The following is a 15,377-nucleotide window of genomic DNA, read 5'->3' on the forward strand; positions in this document are numbered from 1 at the left end:
GAAACCTTCCACCATCTTGATGCTCTCGGACATCAAATGACCAACATCCGTCATTCCAAGCCAGAAAACCGTGTCAGGAAATCGAAGAACGTCACAGGAGAGAAAGTCTGCCGAGTCTTAACGTGAAACGGACATCTGAGGTCGCAACAACTAAAGCACAAAAGTAGAGAAGCAAAAAGATCTCACCTTCTTGAGACGAGACCAGAGGTGGCAGATAATCAGGAATATATTCCTTCCTCTCTTCTGCATCTTTGCTTCCGGGCTGAGGAAACTGCAGCACGTTATTCTTACTCACAGGGAAGAAAGGGATCTGGTGTGCAAAAGTAACCGGCTCAATATTCAGGATGTAATCTTCCAGTTCGTGTAGGTTGACCCCCATAAGCTTAAAGGCTTCACCCACATCCTCCAAAATTGGGTCTGTCCGGCCATCTGGAACACAAATAAAAGGTTAATGGCAAAAAATAAAATAAAAAAGCCACCAAACATTTTAAAAAAGTTAACACATCCACCCGCCGTAGAGAAGAGGCTTTTTAAAATAAGTTGGCCATTCAAAACTTCATTTGAGGGGACGTGGAATGCAAACATATATATATATATATTCCTTCTGCTTCCACAAGGCTGTATTTACTCAATGACCTATTATCAGGATTTGATTTTCGCTGCCTAGCTCGGGTGCTGAAATGACAAGCAAATTGCAATTTAGCAAGTGCTCACTAGAGCAGAAAAGTAGGATATATAAAATAAATAGAATTTACTCGGAAGGTGACCGAAATAGTAATGTCAGCAGAATTTCTACTCGGGTCTGTCGAGACGTCGCAACCTCGGTTGCCCAGTTGCCAAAGCAGGTGTCAAAAATAATATATACAGTCTGACGTACTCCCATTTGCCCTTGTCAACCATACCCAGGTAGTCCTTGACTTACAACGGATCATTTAGTGACTGTCCAAAGTTACAATGGCAGTGAAAAGGGGGACTTAGGACCTTGTTTCACACCGACAACCGTTTCAGCGTCCCCGTGGTCGTGTGATTTACATTTGGATGCTTGGCAACTGGTTCAGATTTATGACGGTTGCAGTGTCCCGGGGTGTGTGGTGTGAGTGTGTGTGTGTGTGTGTGTATGTGTGGTGTTCTCCTTTTGCAACTTCGTGACAAGCAAAGTCAATGGGGAAGCCGGATTCATTTCACAACCTGCATGTGACTGATTTAACTGCAGGGATTCGCTTAAAAATTGCAGCAAGAAAAGTCGTAAAAGGGGGAGCCGAGCTCACTTAACAAATCTGTCACTTAGCAACATAAATTATGGGCTCAATTGTGGTCGTAAGTCGAGGACTTCCCGTATTCCAAATGACTGTCTACAATAATTTGCAGAAGGAGCTGAACTTCCTTATAGCATTCTGGAGAGTAGAAATTGTCTCAAACCAGCCTGATTATGTTCCCATCGAACGCAACCCTGTGTTCTGCTGCGGCACACAGTCCCCACAGCCTCTGGGCATGACATACAGGTAGCCTTCGATTTGTGACCGGTTGCTTAGCGACCATTCAAAGATACAATGGATCTACTTGGGGGCTACTTAGGATCTGGATTCAAAGTTCTGAACGTTGGGCCTCTCCCCTGTGGCTACATGAACACAACTGAGGTGCCACACTCATCTGGGCCAGCTTTGTGTCCATTGGCGGTATCTGACCTTGTGGCCATGTGACCACATTTTACAACGGTTTTGTCAAAAAACAACATCCCAGTTTTGGGCAAACCCACATCCGTAGTGAGCGATTGTTACACTAAAAGACTGTGGCATTCGCTTAATGGCTGCAGGGGCACCTGCTTTATGACTAGGGCAACCGCTTAAGGATCAGTGGAAAAGGCTGCAAAAAAAGACTATTATGACTTATGACCATGATGGACAGTATCCATTGCACTAATAAGTCAAGGAATAATGTCTAATGACAAGAAGGACGAGGGGGGGGGACATGATAGCAGTCTTCTAATGTCTCAGGGGCTGCCCCAAAGAAGAGGGAGTCAAGCTATTCTCCAAAGCGCCTGAAAGCAGGACAAGAAGCAACGGATGGAAACTAACCAAGGAGAGAAGCAACCTAGAACTAAGGAGAAACTTCCTGACAGTGAGGACAATTAACCAGTGGAACAACCTGCCTCCAGAAGCTGTGAATGCTCCAACACTGGAAGTTTTTAAGAAGAGACTGGACAGCCATTTGTCTGAACTGGTAAAGGGTTTCCTGCCTGAGGAGGGCGTTGGACTAGATGACCTCCAAGGTCCCTTCCAGCTTTATTATTATTATTGTTGTTGTTGTTGTTATTACCTGTCCATTTTCCTTTTGTGATGGAATGTTATCCGGATTCCCAAGACAGAGGGAAAACATTCCGCTACACCTTTATGCCTCCACATCTGAACAATTAATTTCCCTTGTAAGCTATCATTATAACTCCCCTAACTCCAGAGCGTTCGGTAATCCTTGGCTGATGACCCCAAAGCTTCTGCTGCTCGGCGAGGCATTTGTTCAGTGAGTTTTGCCCCATTTTATGACCTCTCTTGCCACAGTTGTTAAGGGGATCACTGGACTTGTTAAATTAGTTAACACAGGTCGTTGAGTGAAATCTGGCTCCCCCCATGGACTCTGCTTGTCAGAAGGCTTGCAAAAGGGGATCGCATGACCCTGGCATCCTGCGACCGTCATAAATATGAGTCAGTTACCAATTTTGAGCCTGTGACCACGGGGGTGCTGCAAGGGTTGTGTGTGTGAAAAACGGCTGTTGTCAGCTTTTTCGGTGCCACTGTAACTTCAAATAGCCACTAAACAAATAGTTGAAAGGTGAGGACTATCTATATGCGGCACTCAATGCTAAGGGGCTTAAATCCATTGTGTTTTTTTCAACATGATATTAAAGCGGTTTGTCAAATGCTTTTTTTAAAAGATTTTTAATTTGTTTTATTTCCCAGTCTAGTGCTGTAATCCTGGACTTCTTCTGCAAGTTAATTCCAGTCAAAGCATTATTTCGGTCTGAGACCAAGTTAAGATACAATAGCCATTTCCATAATCATACTAAGCTTGTGAGTGATAAAAATAACTTAAAAGGCTAGGATTATTAACGCACTACATAATATTAAAACACGACAATCTGTCTATAGAAAAATCATAATCTCGATACGATTAATTAAAAAATGGGCTCTATGTAATATATATATATATCTTCAGTTTACCCATGCCCGGTATCCTTGAGTATCTGTCTACAGGACTTAATTGTTGTCAGGCAGAATTTTCCAATATTTTATATAAGGAAATTGTTCCTTCTCTGAGAGAAGAAAAGGTAAGCTTTCATAGATCATAAAGCATCAAAAGAGAAAGTGTCTTAACTAAGCTGGTAAAAGGGGCACTATAAAAATCACACGTTGTGATAATCTTGATGGCAAATCTGCTGTAGGAACAAGTTCTTCTACAGATTTAGTCCAGGGGTCCTCAACTTTGGCAACTTTCAGACTTGGGGACTTCAACTCCCAGAATTCCTCAGCCAGCAAGGGGTAACTATGGCCCCTTCATGACTCGTGGACTTCAACTCCCAGAATTCCTGAGCCAGCCATGCTGAGGGGAAAGGGAGAGGTTTCCAAGCTGAAACATGCTGGCTCAGGAATTCTGGGAGTTGAAGTCCATGAGTCATGAAGGGGCCATAGTTCCCCCTTGCTGGCTCAGGAATTCTGGGAGTTGAAGTCCACCAGTCATAAAAGAGCCAAGGTGGCCTATCCCTGGTATAGGTGGTACCTGGCTCAATAATAGCAATTGTGAGTCCTAGTGGACAATCATTTAAACATGAGCCAGCCGCTGTACTGCAGCTGCCTATAAAGCCAACACATTAACAGAGGGATAGAATCAAGATCACATGAAGTGTTAATACTACTTTACAATGCCTTGGTAAGGCCACACTTGGAACACTGCATCCAGTTTTGGTCACCAAGATGTAAAAAAGATGTTGAGACTCTAGAAAGAGTGCAGAGAAGAGCAACAAAGATGATCAGGGGACTGGAGGCTAAAACATACAAAGAACGGTTGCAGGAATTGAGTATATCTAATTTAATGAAGAGAAGGACAAGGGATGACATAGAAGGGGGGGTCCACTTATTCTCCAAAGCACCTGAAGGCAGGAGAAGAAGCAACAGATGGAAACTAACCAAGGCGAGAAGCAACCTAGAACTAAGAAGACATTTCCTGACAGTTAGAACAATTCATCAGTGGAACAACCTGCCTCCAGAAGCTGTGAATGCTCCAAAACTGGAAGTTTTTAAGAAGAGACTGGACAGCCATTTGTCTGGAATGGTACAGGGTTTCCTGCCTGAGCAGGGGGTTAGACTAGAAGACCTCCAAATCCTATCCTATCCCATCCCCTCAGAACCTGTGGCTATCCCAACTGGGCCTTCATCAAAAAAAAACCCCAAAAGACACAGCAGAAGCTCGTCCATAACAGACGTAGAAGACAACAACAAACAAAGCAACGTTGTCATTCCATACCTTGCAGGAATATCTGAAAAGCTCAGGAGGATTTTCAACCCACACAACGTATGTGCACACTTCAAACCCAAGAATACACTATGGCAGAAGCTGGCCCACCCCAAGGATAAAACATCCAGACACAAACTGAGCAATGCGATGTATGGAATATAACATCATCAGTGCCACTAGACTTCTAGTAGACTGATGACGTTGCCTAGTTTGGGTAAGAAAGCCTCTGCAAGGAAACAGCCAAGCTCAAACACACCAAGGAATCCCCTCAGGATTCAGGGGTTCCGAGATCATGTCTGCCAGCTCCTTCAGTACCCTGGGATCCATCTGGTCCTGGTGATTTGAACATAGACATTAACAACACCTATAGGTAAAGGTAAAGGTTCCCCCGCACATGCGTGCTAGTCGTTTCCAACTCTAGGGGCCGGTGCTCATCTCCGTTTCAAAGCCAAAGAGCCAGCGCTTGTCCAAGGACGTCTCCGTGGTCATGTGGCCGGCATGACTAGACGCCAAAGGCGCACGGAACGCTGTTACCTTCCCACCGTAGTGGTCCCTATTTTTCAACTTGCATTTTTACGTGCTTTCGAACTGCTAGGTTGGCAGAAGCTGGGACGAGTAACAGGCGCTCACTCTGCTACGCGGCACTCGGGATTCGACCCGCCAAACTGCCGACCTTCTGATTGACAAGCTCAGCATCCTAACCCACTGAGCCACCGCGTCCCTCTTAACAACACCTATAGACCATGCAAAAGAGACAAACAATATTAACACCTACAGACCATGCAAAAGAGAGATTCAACATTAACAACACCTACAGACCATGCAAAAGAGACAATCAACCAGCCCAAAAGAGAAAAAGACTCTCCATCAGTAATCAGCAGAGATTAACTCCAAGGTCAACTTCAGACCAGCAATCAAGCAAGCAACACTGCCAAAGAGCCACTAGTAAACAGACCAACCAAAGAATCCCTCAGACTGTCCCCACCCACACAGAGAGGCAAGACATCTGAATATAAACAGACAGCAAACAGCACTCCTTACTAGCACTGATGAGGTTACCTAGTTGGGCAATAAAACGTCTGCAAGGAAACCAGCAAGCTCAGAGAGCACCAAGGACCACACAGTTCTTCTCCTCCTCCTCCTCCTCTTCCTCCTCCTCTCCACAAACCACACTCCCTTCTAGCACTGATGAGGTTACCTAGTTTATTTTATTTATTTATTTATTTTAATTCCATTTATATTCCGCCCTTCTCCGAAGACTCAGGGCGGCTTACAAGCTTAGCAGTAGTAGCCTTCATTCTATGTATATGCCTGCTTATTAGGGCTTACACACACACCCCAAGCGGCATTATTACAAAGTCAGCTTATTGCCCCCAACAATCTGGGTCCTCATTTTACCTACCTCGGAAGGATGGAAGGCTGAGTCAACCTTGAGCCTGGTGGGACTCGAACCTGCACTAATTGCAGGCAGCTGGTGTTACTTAAGGAGGCATCAGCCCACTGCTCCACCAAGGCTCTTGGAAAGCAAAGTCTCCTTCCAAATGAGCTTGATTATGTGTAACTTCACTAGAGACACTTCCATGAAACTTTCTTTTTCGTCGTTCTTCGGGGCTGTCGCTCTTCCAGTCTAGTCTGCAACTCTTACCTCTCCAGATAGTCCTTGTACAGGTAAGTCCTTGACTTCCAACAATTCGTTCAGTGACCAGTTACAGCGGCACTGAAAAATGTGACTTATTGCTGTTTTTCAGAGTTACGATCATTGCAGCATCCCCATGATCATGCGATCAAAATTCAGATGCTTGGCAACTGGTTCGTGTTTATGACCATTGCTGTGACCCAAGGTCACGTGAACCCCTTTTGCGACAAGCAAAGTCAACGGGGGGGGGGGGGGGGGAAGCCAGATTCGCTTAACAGCCAGATGGTTAACTTATCAACTCCAATGATTTACTTGACAATTGTGGCAAGAAAGGTCGTAAAATGGCGACAAACTCACTTAACTCACTTAGTTGGGTAATGAAATGTCTGCAAGAAAACCAGCAAGCTCAGAGAGAACTACAGACCCCTCAGGTCAACCCTGAGCTACAAACATTCTCCTTCATTGGGTCTGAACCCATTTAGAGTAGACAGATGTTGTCTTACCATTTTCTTGCCTATTTGGATCTCTTCTATATCCTAAGCCAGGGGTAGGCAACCTTGGCTCTTTTATGACTGGTGGACTTCAACTCCCAGAATTCCTGAGCCAGCATGGGGGAACTATGGCCCCTTCATGACTCGTGGACTTCAACTCCCAGAATTCCTCAGCCAGCATGGCTCAGCTTGGAAACCTCTCCCTTTCCCCTCAGCATGGCTGGCTCAGGAATTCTGGGAGTTGAAGTCCAGGAGTCATAAAGCGGCCTAGGCCTAGGCCAGGGGTAGGCCACCTTGGCTCTTTTATGACTCGTGGACTTCAACTCCCAGAATTCCTGAGCCAGCATGGGGAAATTATGGCCCCTTCATGACTCGTGGACTTCAACTCCCAGAATTCTTGAGCCAGCATGGCTCAGCATGGAAACCTCTCCCTTTCCCCTCAGCATGGCTGGGTCGGGAATTCTGGGAGTTGAAGTCCAGGAGTCATAAAAGAGCCAAGCTTTTGCCTATGTATTCCACCCCTCTTAAAGTGGCCGAGGCGGAGAAACAGTGCGTTGGGCTATTTTTCTTTTTCTTTTGGAGGGGGCGGTTCCCTCGCTTGCCCTCGGTCGCCACGGCAACGCCTCTCCTTCCGCCTTGCTCCGTCTCCATGGCAACCCGCGAGCACCAACCCTTCCCCCCCCCTCCTCACAGGACCCAGGCCCTCACTCACAGAGCTCGCAGTAGCGCCGGCAGCCGCGGCCCAGGGTGTGGAGGTATCGCTGCAGCACGTCGGTGAGGAGGTCGCAGGCGGAAAGCTGCACCGAGTCCCATCCCAGCGCCTGGCACACCTGCGCCACCGACACGCGCAGCAGCCACCGCGAGTAGCTGTCGGACATCTTCGCCTCACTGCGGGCCCGGGCCCCGCAAGGCCCAGAGCGTCGCCATGGCCCGAGCGGAAGCAAGCGTCCCCCTCACGCCGCCGCCGTTACTGCCGTTGCAGTGGCCGCCATCTTGGAGCCGCCTGGCGGCCTCGCAGGCCACGGCAGCCGAGCGCGGAGCACATCGATCGCGCGCATGCGCCGTGGCGATCGTGACCTATCGATAGCTCCGGCATCGATTCCTTGCTTTGCGGCCGAAGGGTTTGAACACGGGTTCCAAAAAGGTCGTGTGGATGGGTCGCGCTGGGTTGGCCTTTTTTTTTTTGGTTTGGTTTTTTTTGCGGCCCTTCTTTCTGGACTACCCGTGTTTGGAGAGCCAGAATTATCTGAGTAGCCTTACCTAGATGTTTGGGGGCTAAGCTTTTTCAGGGAAGATGTCAGGGCACTTCTGTCTCTTGGAGTTTGTCTGGAAGCTTCCAACGACAGGCGGTCCTCGACTCGTTTAGTGGCCGCTCGAAGTGACCAAGGCACTGAAAAAAGACTTATGACCATTTTTTCCCACTTTAGCAACCCCTGAGATAGAAGGTGTGAAAAAGGATATAATGAGAACTAAAGAAATAAAGAACAAAATGAAAAAAAATAAATATCACCTGCAACTTCGGTCTTGTATTTATTTTATTTCATCTTGTTCTTTATTTCTTTAGTTTTCATTATATCCCTTTTCATACCTTCTGTCTAATTTAATTGTGAACCACCTAGAATTAGCCTGGAGTCGAGTGGTGCCTAAATTGAATGAATGAATGAATAATTTAGGACGGGAAAATCAGAGGTTTATTTGTTCGGAGATGTCTGTCTGTCTGTCTGTCTGTCTATCTATCTATCTATCTATCTATCTATCTATCTATCTATCTATCTATCTATCTATCTAGGAAGCAAATTTGGAATTACACTTAAACTCAGCCAATGTGTGACTGCTGCAAAAATGAAACTCCATATTTGAAATCCTTATGAATTTGCTGATTCATCCTTATGATTTGCTGATTCAATAGGTTTGGTGTGATGGAAATGGCTGGTATATATTATTATACAAAAATAAAAATTTGAGGTTTCATTGCCTTATTCTACTGCACCAAAAGGAGTCAGAAGTCAATGCTTTTTCCTTTCTTTTTCCATCCTCTGCCTACGCTTTTCTCTCTTCCCCCTTTCCTCCCCTATTTTACTTTTATTTACCATTTTTCTTTATAGTTTTGTCCTTTACGCTTCGATAAAAGTTAATACAAATTTTGAACCTGAAACCCTTGTTGTTGTTAGCTGCGAAGTCGTGTCCGACCCATCGCGACCCTATGGACAACATTCCTCCAGGCCTTCCTGTCCTCTACCATCTTCTGGAGTCCATTTAAGCTCACGCCTACTGCTTCAGTGACTCCATCCAGCCACCTCATTCTCTGTCGTCCCCTTCTTCTATTGCCCTCGATCTTCCCCAGCATTAGGCTCTTCTCCAGGGAGTCCTTCCTTCTCATTAGGTGGCCAAAGTACTTGAGTTTTAGCTTCAGGATCTGGCCTTCTAAAGAGCAGTCAGGATTGATCTCCTCTAGGACTGACCGGTTTGATCGCCTTGCAGTCCAAGGGACTCGCAGGAGTCTTCTCCAGCACCACAGTTCAAAGGCCTCAATTCTTTGGCGCTCAGCCTTTCTTATGGTCCAACTTTCACTACCATACATTGCAACTGGGAAGACCATAGCCTTGACTATACGCACTTTTGTTGACAGGGTGATGTCTCTGCTTTTTAGTGTGCTGTCTAGATTTGCCATGGCTTTCCTCCCCAGGAGCAAGCGTCTTTTAATTTCTTGGCTACAGTCCCCATCTGCAGTGATCTTGGAGCCCAGGAAAATAAAATCTGTCACTACCTCCATTTCTTCCCCATCTATTTGCCAGGAATTGAGAGGGCCAGATGCCATGATCTTGGTTTTCTTAATGTTAAGTTTCAACCCAAGTTTTGCACTCTCCTTCTTCACCTGCAACAAGAGGCTCTTTAGTTCTTCTTCACTTTCTGCCATTAGAGTGGTATCATCTGCGTATCTTAGGTTGTTAATATTTCTTCCGGCAATCTTAATTCCAACTTTTGATTCATCTAGCCCTGCCTTTCTCATGATGTGCTCTGCATATAAGTTAAATAGGCAGGGCGACAGTATACAGCCTTGCCGGACTCCTTTCCCAATTTTGAACCAATCAGTGGTTCCGTGTCCAGTTCTCACTGTTGCTTCTTGACCCGCATATAGGTTTCTCAAGAGACCAATAAGATGGTCTGGTACTCCCATCTCTTTAAGAACTTGCCACAGTTTGTTATGATCCACACAATCAAAGGCTTTAGCATAGTCAATGAAGCAGAAGTAGATGTTTTTCTGGAACTCCCTAGCTTTCTCCATGATCCAGCGTATGTTGGCAATTTGATCTCTAGTTCCTCTGCCTCTTCGAAATCCTGCCTGCACTTCTGGTAGTTCTCGATCCACATACTGCTGAAGTCTAGCTTGTAGGATTTTAAGCATGACTTTACTAGCATGAGAAATGAGTGCAATGGTGCGATAGTTTGAACATTCTTTGGCACTGCCTTTCTTAGGAATTGGAATGTAAACTGATCTTTTCCAATCCTGTGGCCACTGTTGAGTTTTCCAAATTTGCTGGCAAATTGAGTGTAGCACTTTTACTGCATTGTCTTTTAAGATTTTGAATAGCTCAGCTGGAATACTGTCACCTCCACTAGCTTTGTTGTTGCTCAGCTTTTCTAAGGCCCACTTCACTTCACATTCTAGGATGTCTGGCTCGAGGTCAGTGACCACCTCATTGTGATTATCAGGGACGTTAAGCTCATTCTTGTATAGTTCTTCTGTGTAATTTTGCCACCTCTTCTTAATCTCTTCTGCCTCTGTTAGGTCCCTGCCATTTTGGTCCTTTATCATGCCCATTTTTGCATTAAACGTTCCCTTCATTTCTCCAATTTTCTTGAAAAGATCTCTGGTCCTCCCTATTCTATTGTTTTCTTCTATTTCTTTGCACTGTTCATTTAAGAAGGCATTCTTATCTCTTCTAGCTATTCTCTGGAATTCTGCATTCAATTGGGTGTATCTTTCTTTTTCTCCCTTGCCTTTCGCTTCCCTCCTTTCCTCAGCTATATGCAAAGCTTCCTCAGACAGCCATTTTGCTTTCTTGCATTTCTTTTTCTTTGGGATGGTTTTGGTTGCTACCTGTTGTACAATGTCACGAACCTCTTTCCATAGTTCTTCAGGCACTCTGTCTATCAGATCTAATTCCTTAAATCTATTTGTCACCTCTACTGTATATTCAACAGGGATATGATTTAATTCATACCTGACTGGCCTAGTGCTTTTCCCTACTTTCTTCAGTTTAAGCCTAAACTTTGCAAGGAGAAGCTGATGGTCTGAGCCACAGTCAGCTCCTGGTCTTGTTTTTACTGACTGTATAGAGCTTCTCCATCTTTGGCTGCAGAGCATATAGTCAATCTGATTTCTGTGTTGACCATCTGGTGATGTCCATGTGTAGAGCCGTCTCTTGGGTTGTTGGAAAAGAGTGTTTGCTATGACCATCGTATTCTCTTGACAGAATTCTATCAGCCTGTGCCCTGCTTCATTTTGCACTCCAAGGCCAAACTTGCCTGTTATTCCAGTTATCTTTTGGCTTCCTACTTTAGCATTCCAATCCCCCATGATGATAAGAACATCATTTTTTGGTGTTAGTTCTATAAGGTGCTGTAGTGCTTCATAGAACTGGTCAATTTCATCCTCTTCAGCACTGGTGGTTGGGGCATAGACTTGGACTACTGTGATATTGAATGGTTTGCCTTGGATTCGAACTGAGATCATTCTGTCATTTTGAGGATTGTATCCCAGTATTGCTTTTCCTACTCTTTTATTGACTATGAAGGCTACTCCATTTCTTCTGAAGGATTCTTGCCCCATGAAACCCTTAGTGATAGCTTTATATACAATCCATCCATCGAGAGACCCACTTTGAATTTGGGTCAAAAAAAAAAGGTATAGCCTTGGAAAAAGTTGCTTTTACGAAAAAGGATATCAAAAAAGGATATCCCAAACTATTAGGTGAATAGAACATCTCCTGGTTGAGGAAATACTACACTCTCAGTGCCTTTTAGCTTGTTAAAGAGACTTATCACGAGAGGCAGAATCGCCTTTGATTCAGTGGCCATCGAATTACACGGATAAGAAGCTGTCACAGTTCAATCAATGCCGCTTAGCTTCCAGGATTTATCTGATTGTCCACTGTGCGACACACAATATTGACTAAATGGCTCTTGGCCAGATCCAGCCTCAAGATTCTTTTCTACTTTAGGCTTAAAGCCTCCTCCGTGACACAACAGAGTGATTCTTTCTTTCCTTTCGTAGAATTTACCAGGGGCATTAAAAATGATCGGATTTAGATCCAGGATAGGCATCTACCGGGTTAGAGGCAGTTTGTCTTGGAGAAAAATCTATTGCTGTGCTTGCTAGGAGTTGAAAATGACTTGATGACACGTAATCAATCTGTTGAAATTCCCAGGTTTATCACAAGTTGAAAAGTAAATAAATTACTGTTTTGGTTTTTGTTTTTTTTTTAGCAGTGGTGACCACTTGTTGCTCCCTCGTATTTCTTTAATGAAAAGAAGGACCAGGGGTGACATGATAGCAGTGTTCCAAATATCTCAGGGGTTGCCCCAAAGAAGAGGGAGTCAAGCTATTCTCCAAAGCAGCTGAAGGCAGGACAAGAAGCAACGGATGGAAACTAGTCAAGGAGAGAAGCAACCTAGAACTAAGGAGAAGCTTCCTGACAGTTAGAACAATTAACCAGTGGAACAACCTGCCTCCAGAAGCTGTGAATGCTCCAACACTGGAAGTTTTTAAGAAGAGACTGGACAGCCATTTGTATGAAATGGTATAGGGTTTCCTGCCTGAGCAGGGGGTTGGACTAGAAGACCTCCAAATCCTATCCTATCCCATCCCCTCAGAATTTGTGGCTATCCCAACTGGGCCTTCATCAAAACCCCCCCAAAAGACACAGCAGAAGCTCGTCCATAACAGACGTAGAAGACAACAACAAACAAAGCAACGTTGTCATTCCATACCTTGCAGGAATATCTGAAAAGCTCAGGAGGATTTTCAACCCACACAACGTATGTGCACACTTCAAACCCAAGAATACACTATGGCAGAAACTGGCCCACCCCAAGGATAAAACATCCAGACACAAACTGAGCAATGCGATGTATGGAATATAACATCATCAGTGCCACTAGCAACAGATGGAAACTAGTCAAGGAGAGAAGCAACCTAGAACTAAGGAGAAACTTCCTGACAGTTAGAACAATTAACCAGTGGAACAACCTGCCTCCAGAAGTGGTGAATGCTCCAATACTGGAAGTTTTTAAGAAGAGACTAGACGGCCATTTGTCTGAAGTGGTATGGGGTTTCCTGCCTGAGCAGGGGGTTGGACTAGAAGACCTTCAAGGTCCTTTCCAACTGTTGGAACTTGTCCTTTTTATTACTTGTGGACTTCAGTTCCCAGTATTCCTCAGCCAGCGGAGGAATTATTATTTTTTTCAAAAGCTGGTCAGTAAATAAAGAAGACACAGGTATTCCTCAACTTATGACCGTAATGGAGCCTGTCATGACAATCCTAAAGCAGGTCGCCACATGACCAACCTAATTTTACATTTTTTTGTGACCTTCAAAGTCCCAACATTATTACTCTGTTATTCTATATACTGTAGTTCTGAATGGGCATTGGCCACTTCAGTAGCTAAAATGAATGGTAGATTCTTATGCACTTGCATAAGTTGCCTTGGCAATGGATCTTCAGGACTTGGGGTAGGGAGGTAAGATTGAGAACTGTTTCAACAAAACAGCTTTCATTTTACTTTTAGAAATCTTTTGACTAAAATAACAATTTATCCATGTTTCCTTTCGATATATATTTAACTGTTCTTATTTTTTGTGTATTTTGCAAGCTGCCCAGAGTCAGTTTCACCCTTTTTATGCTGGTTTATGAACATAATAAAGAAGATTTAATTTGATTTGAGAGTTTTACTAGCTTGGGCAGCTATAATAAATTTAAGCCTACACCTAAAAAAAAAATAAAACAATAAATCTCTCCCTTTCTATGCGAATTGTAATGAATTGGGGCAGAAAGTCAGTCAGGTTTCTTGGCCAATGGCTTTGTGCCCTCTTAATACTAATCAACTATTTTGGCTGTGGTTTGTTTTCCAGGCTTGTTTCAACATCATTTCTGAACGTTTCGTTACCAAATTAAGTAACATCATCAGCAGGATCTTGTCGTCCTATTCTTGGCAATGAAACGTTCAGAAATTGTATTGAAACAAGCTTGGAGAGCAAACCTACAGCCAAAATCTAAAACCCGAGCTACAATATTTTCTATTATTTCAAAACTAATCAACTGTTATGGAAGCACTGATTAGTAACGTGCAGTTATGGGATTATATCCAGTCTATTGTTACAGTTTCCTTATCTGAGCATTTTTTTGGGGAAGGGGAATATTATGCATGTTTAGTTAATGCCAGAAGTGATTTGAGGGTGGGATATTGAATACCGTATTTATCGGCGTATAACACGCACCGGCATATAACACGCACCTCATTTTAAAAAGGAAATTTCAGGAAAAAAACTTAAATTTCAAATAAATAACTATGGGTCATTAACATTATATCGGCGTATAACACGCACACATGATTTGCCCCCTATTTTCAGGAAGAAAAAGTGCGTGTTATACGCCAATAAATACGGTACCTTAAGAAAAAGGTCAAATGAGCTTGAGAGTTTAAATATTAAAACAGTATTGGCACTGCATGCCAGTCATCTCTTACACAATTTATAGACATAAAAAAAACCAGCAGGAACAATCTGGGAGATTTTAAGAGGATCTACTACCGTCTATGGAGATTCTCACTCATCCAGGTCATGGTTGTCCCAAAGGTGCTTTTTCAGGAGGCAACGGGACTTTCTTGTTTTTACTTTGAAGGCGTTTCGCTTCTCATCCGAGAAGCTTCTTCAGCTCTGACTGGATGATGGAGAGTGGGAGGATTTATACTCCTTGCAGACAGCTGGTCATTTGCATTCTTTTAGAGTCTCGTTGAGGCCACCTGGAGGTTTACCTGTGTCCCCAGGGTCACCTGAGTGGTGCAAGTGTGTGTGGTGGAGTCTTCTTGGCTGCATAGAGCAGAAAACATCCTGGGGACACATCTAAACTTCCAAGTGGCCTCAACGACCCTCTAAAAGAAGGCAAATGACCAGCTGTCTGCAAGGAGGATAAATCCTTCCATTTCCCCCACTATCCAGGCGGAGCTGAAGAAGCTTCTGGGGTGAGAAGCGAAACGTCTTCGAAGAAAAACAAGGAAGTTCAGTCGCCTCTTGAAAAAGCACCTTTGGGATCTAGTACCGTGTCTTCAAAAAGCAGTTTTAATTTGTGATATATTTTTTTAAAAAATACGCAAAAAGGGGCAAAAACTGCACTCCATTCTCGGATCAGGTACCAGCGCTAAGGAGCAATTTGCCTTTGTGGGGTCCTGGGTGCTCTGAGCTTGGTGGTTTTCTTGAAGACGTTTCATTACCCAAGTAGGTAACATCATCCACGATTTTGGGGTCCGTGGTTCAATTTTCTTTGTAGCAGGCCGGCTAAAAAGCTTGTCCCATTTTAAAGGATGGCTGTATTGGAACAAGCCACTTAACATCTCTACAAGATTGACAAGAGATCAAGGATGAGCAGAGATCATCCTCGAATTAAAACCATTCATTTAGTGACTGTTCAAAGTTACAACAGCACTGATTTTTTTTTTAAAAAAGGGACTTATGACCACTTTTT

General features: G+C 44.1%; 1 protein-coding gene across 2 annotated transcripts in view; it reads right to left on the minus strand.

Moving 5' to 3' along the window:
• TAF3 (TATA-box binding protein associated factor 3) overlaps positions 1 to 7,607 on the minus strand; it is a 162,805-nt gene extending 155,198 nt beyond the window's left edge. The window contains exons 1-2 of one of the 2 annotated variants that reach the window (XM_083366094.1): positions 7,346 to 7,607; positions 187 to 429 (exon numbers count right to left, since the gene is read on the minus strand). In XM_083366094.1, coding sequence (XP_083222220.1) covers positions 187 to 429; positions 7,346 to 7,511 — 409 coding nt within the window. In that variant the 5' untranslated portion in view covers positions 7,512 to 7,607. The remainder of the gene's footprint in view (positions 1 to 186; positions 430 to 7,345) is intronic. The other variant, XM_083366093.1, reaches the window with a different exon arrangement.
• Positions 7,608 to 15,377: the final 7,770 nt, after the last annotated feature.

This window comes from Vipera ursinii (assembly GCF_947247035.1).
Source record: "Vipera ursinii genome assembly, chromosome: 6".
In the NCBI taxonomy this organism is placed as follows: Eukaryota; Metazoa; Chordata; class Lepidosauria; order Squamata; family Viperidae; genus Vipera; species Vipera ursinii.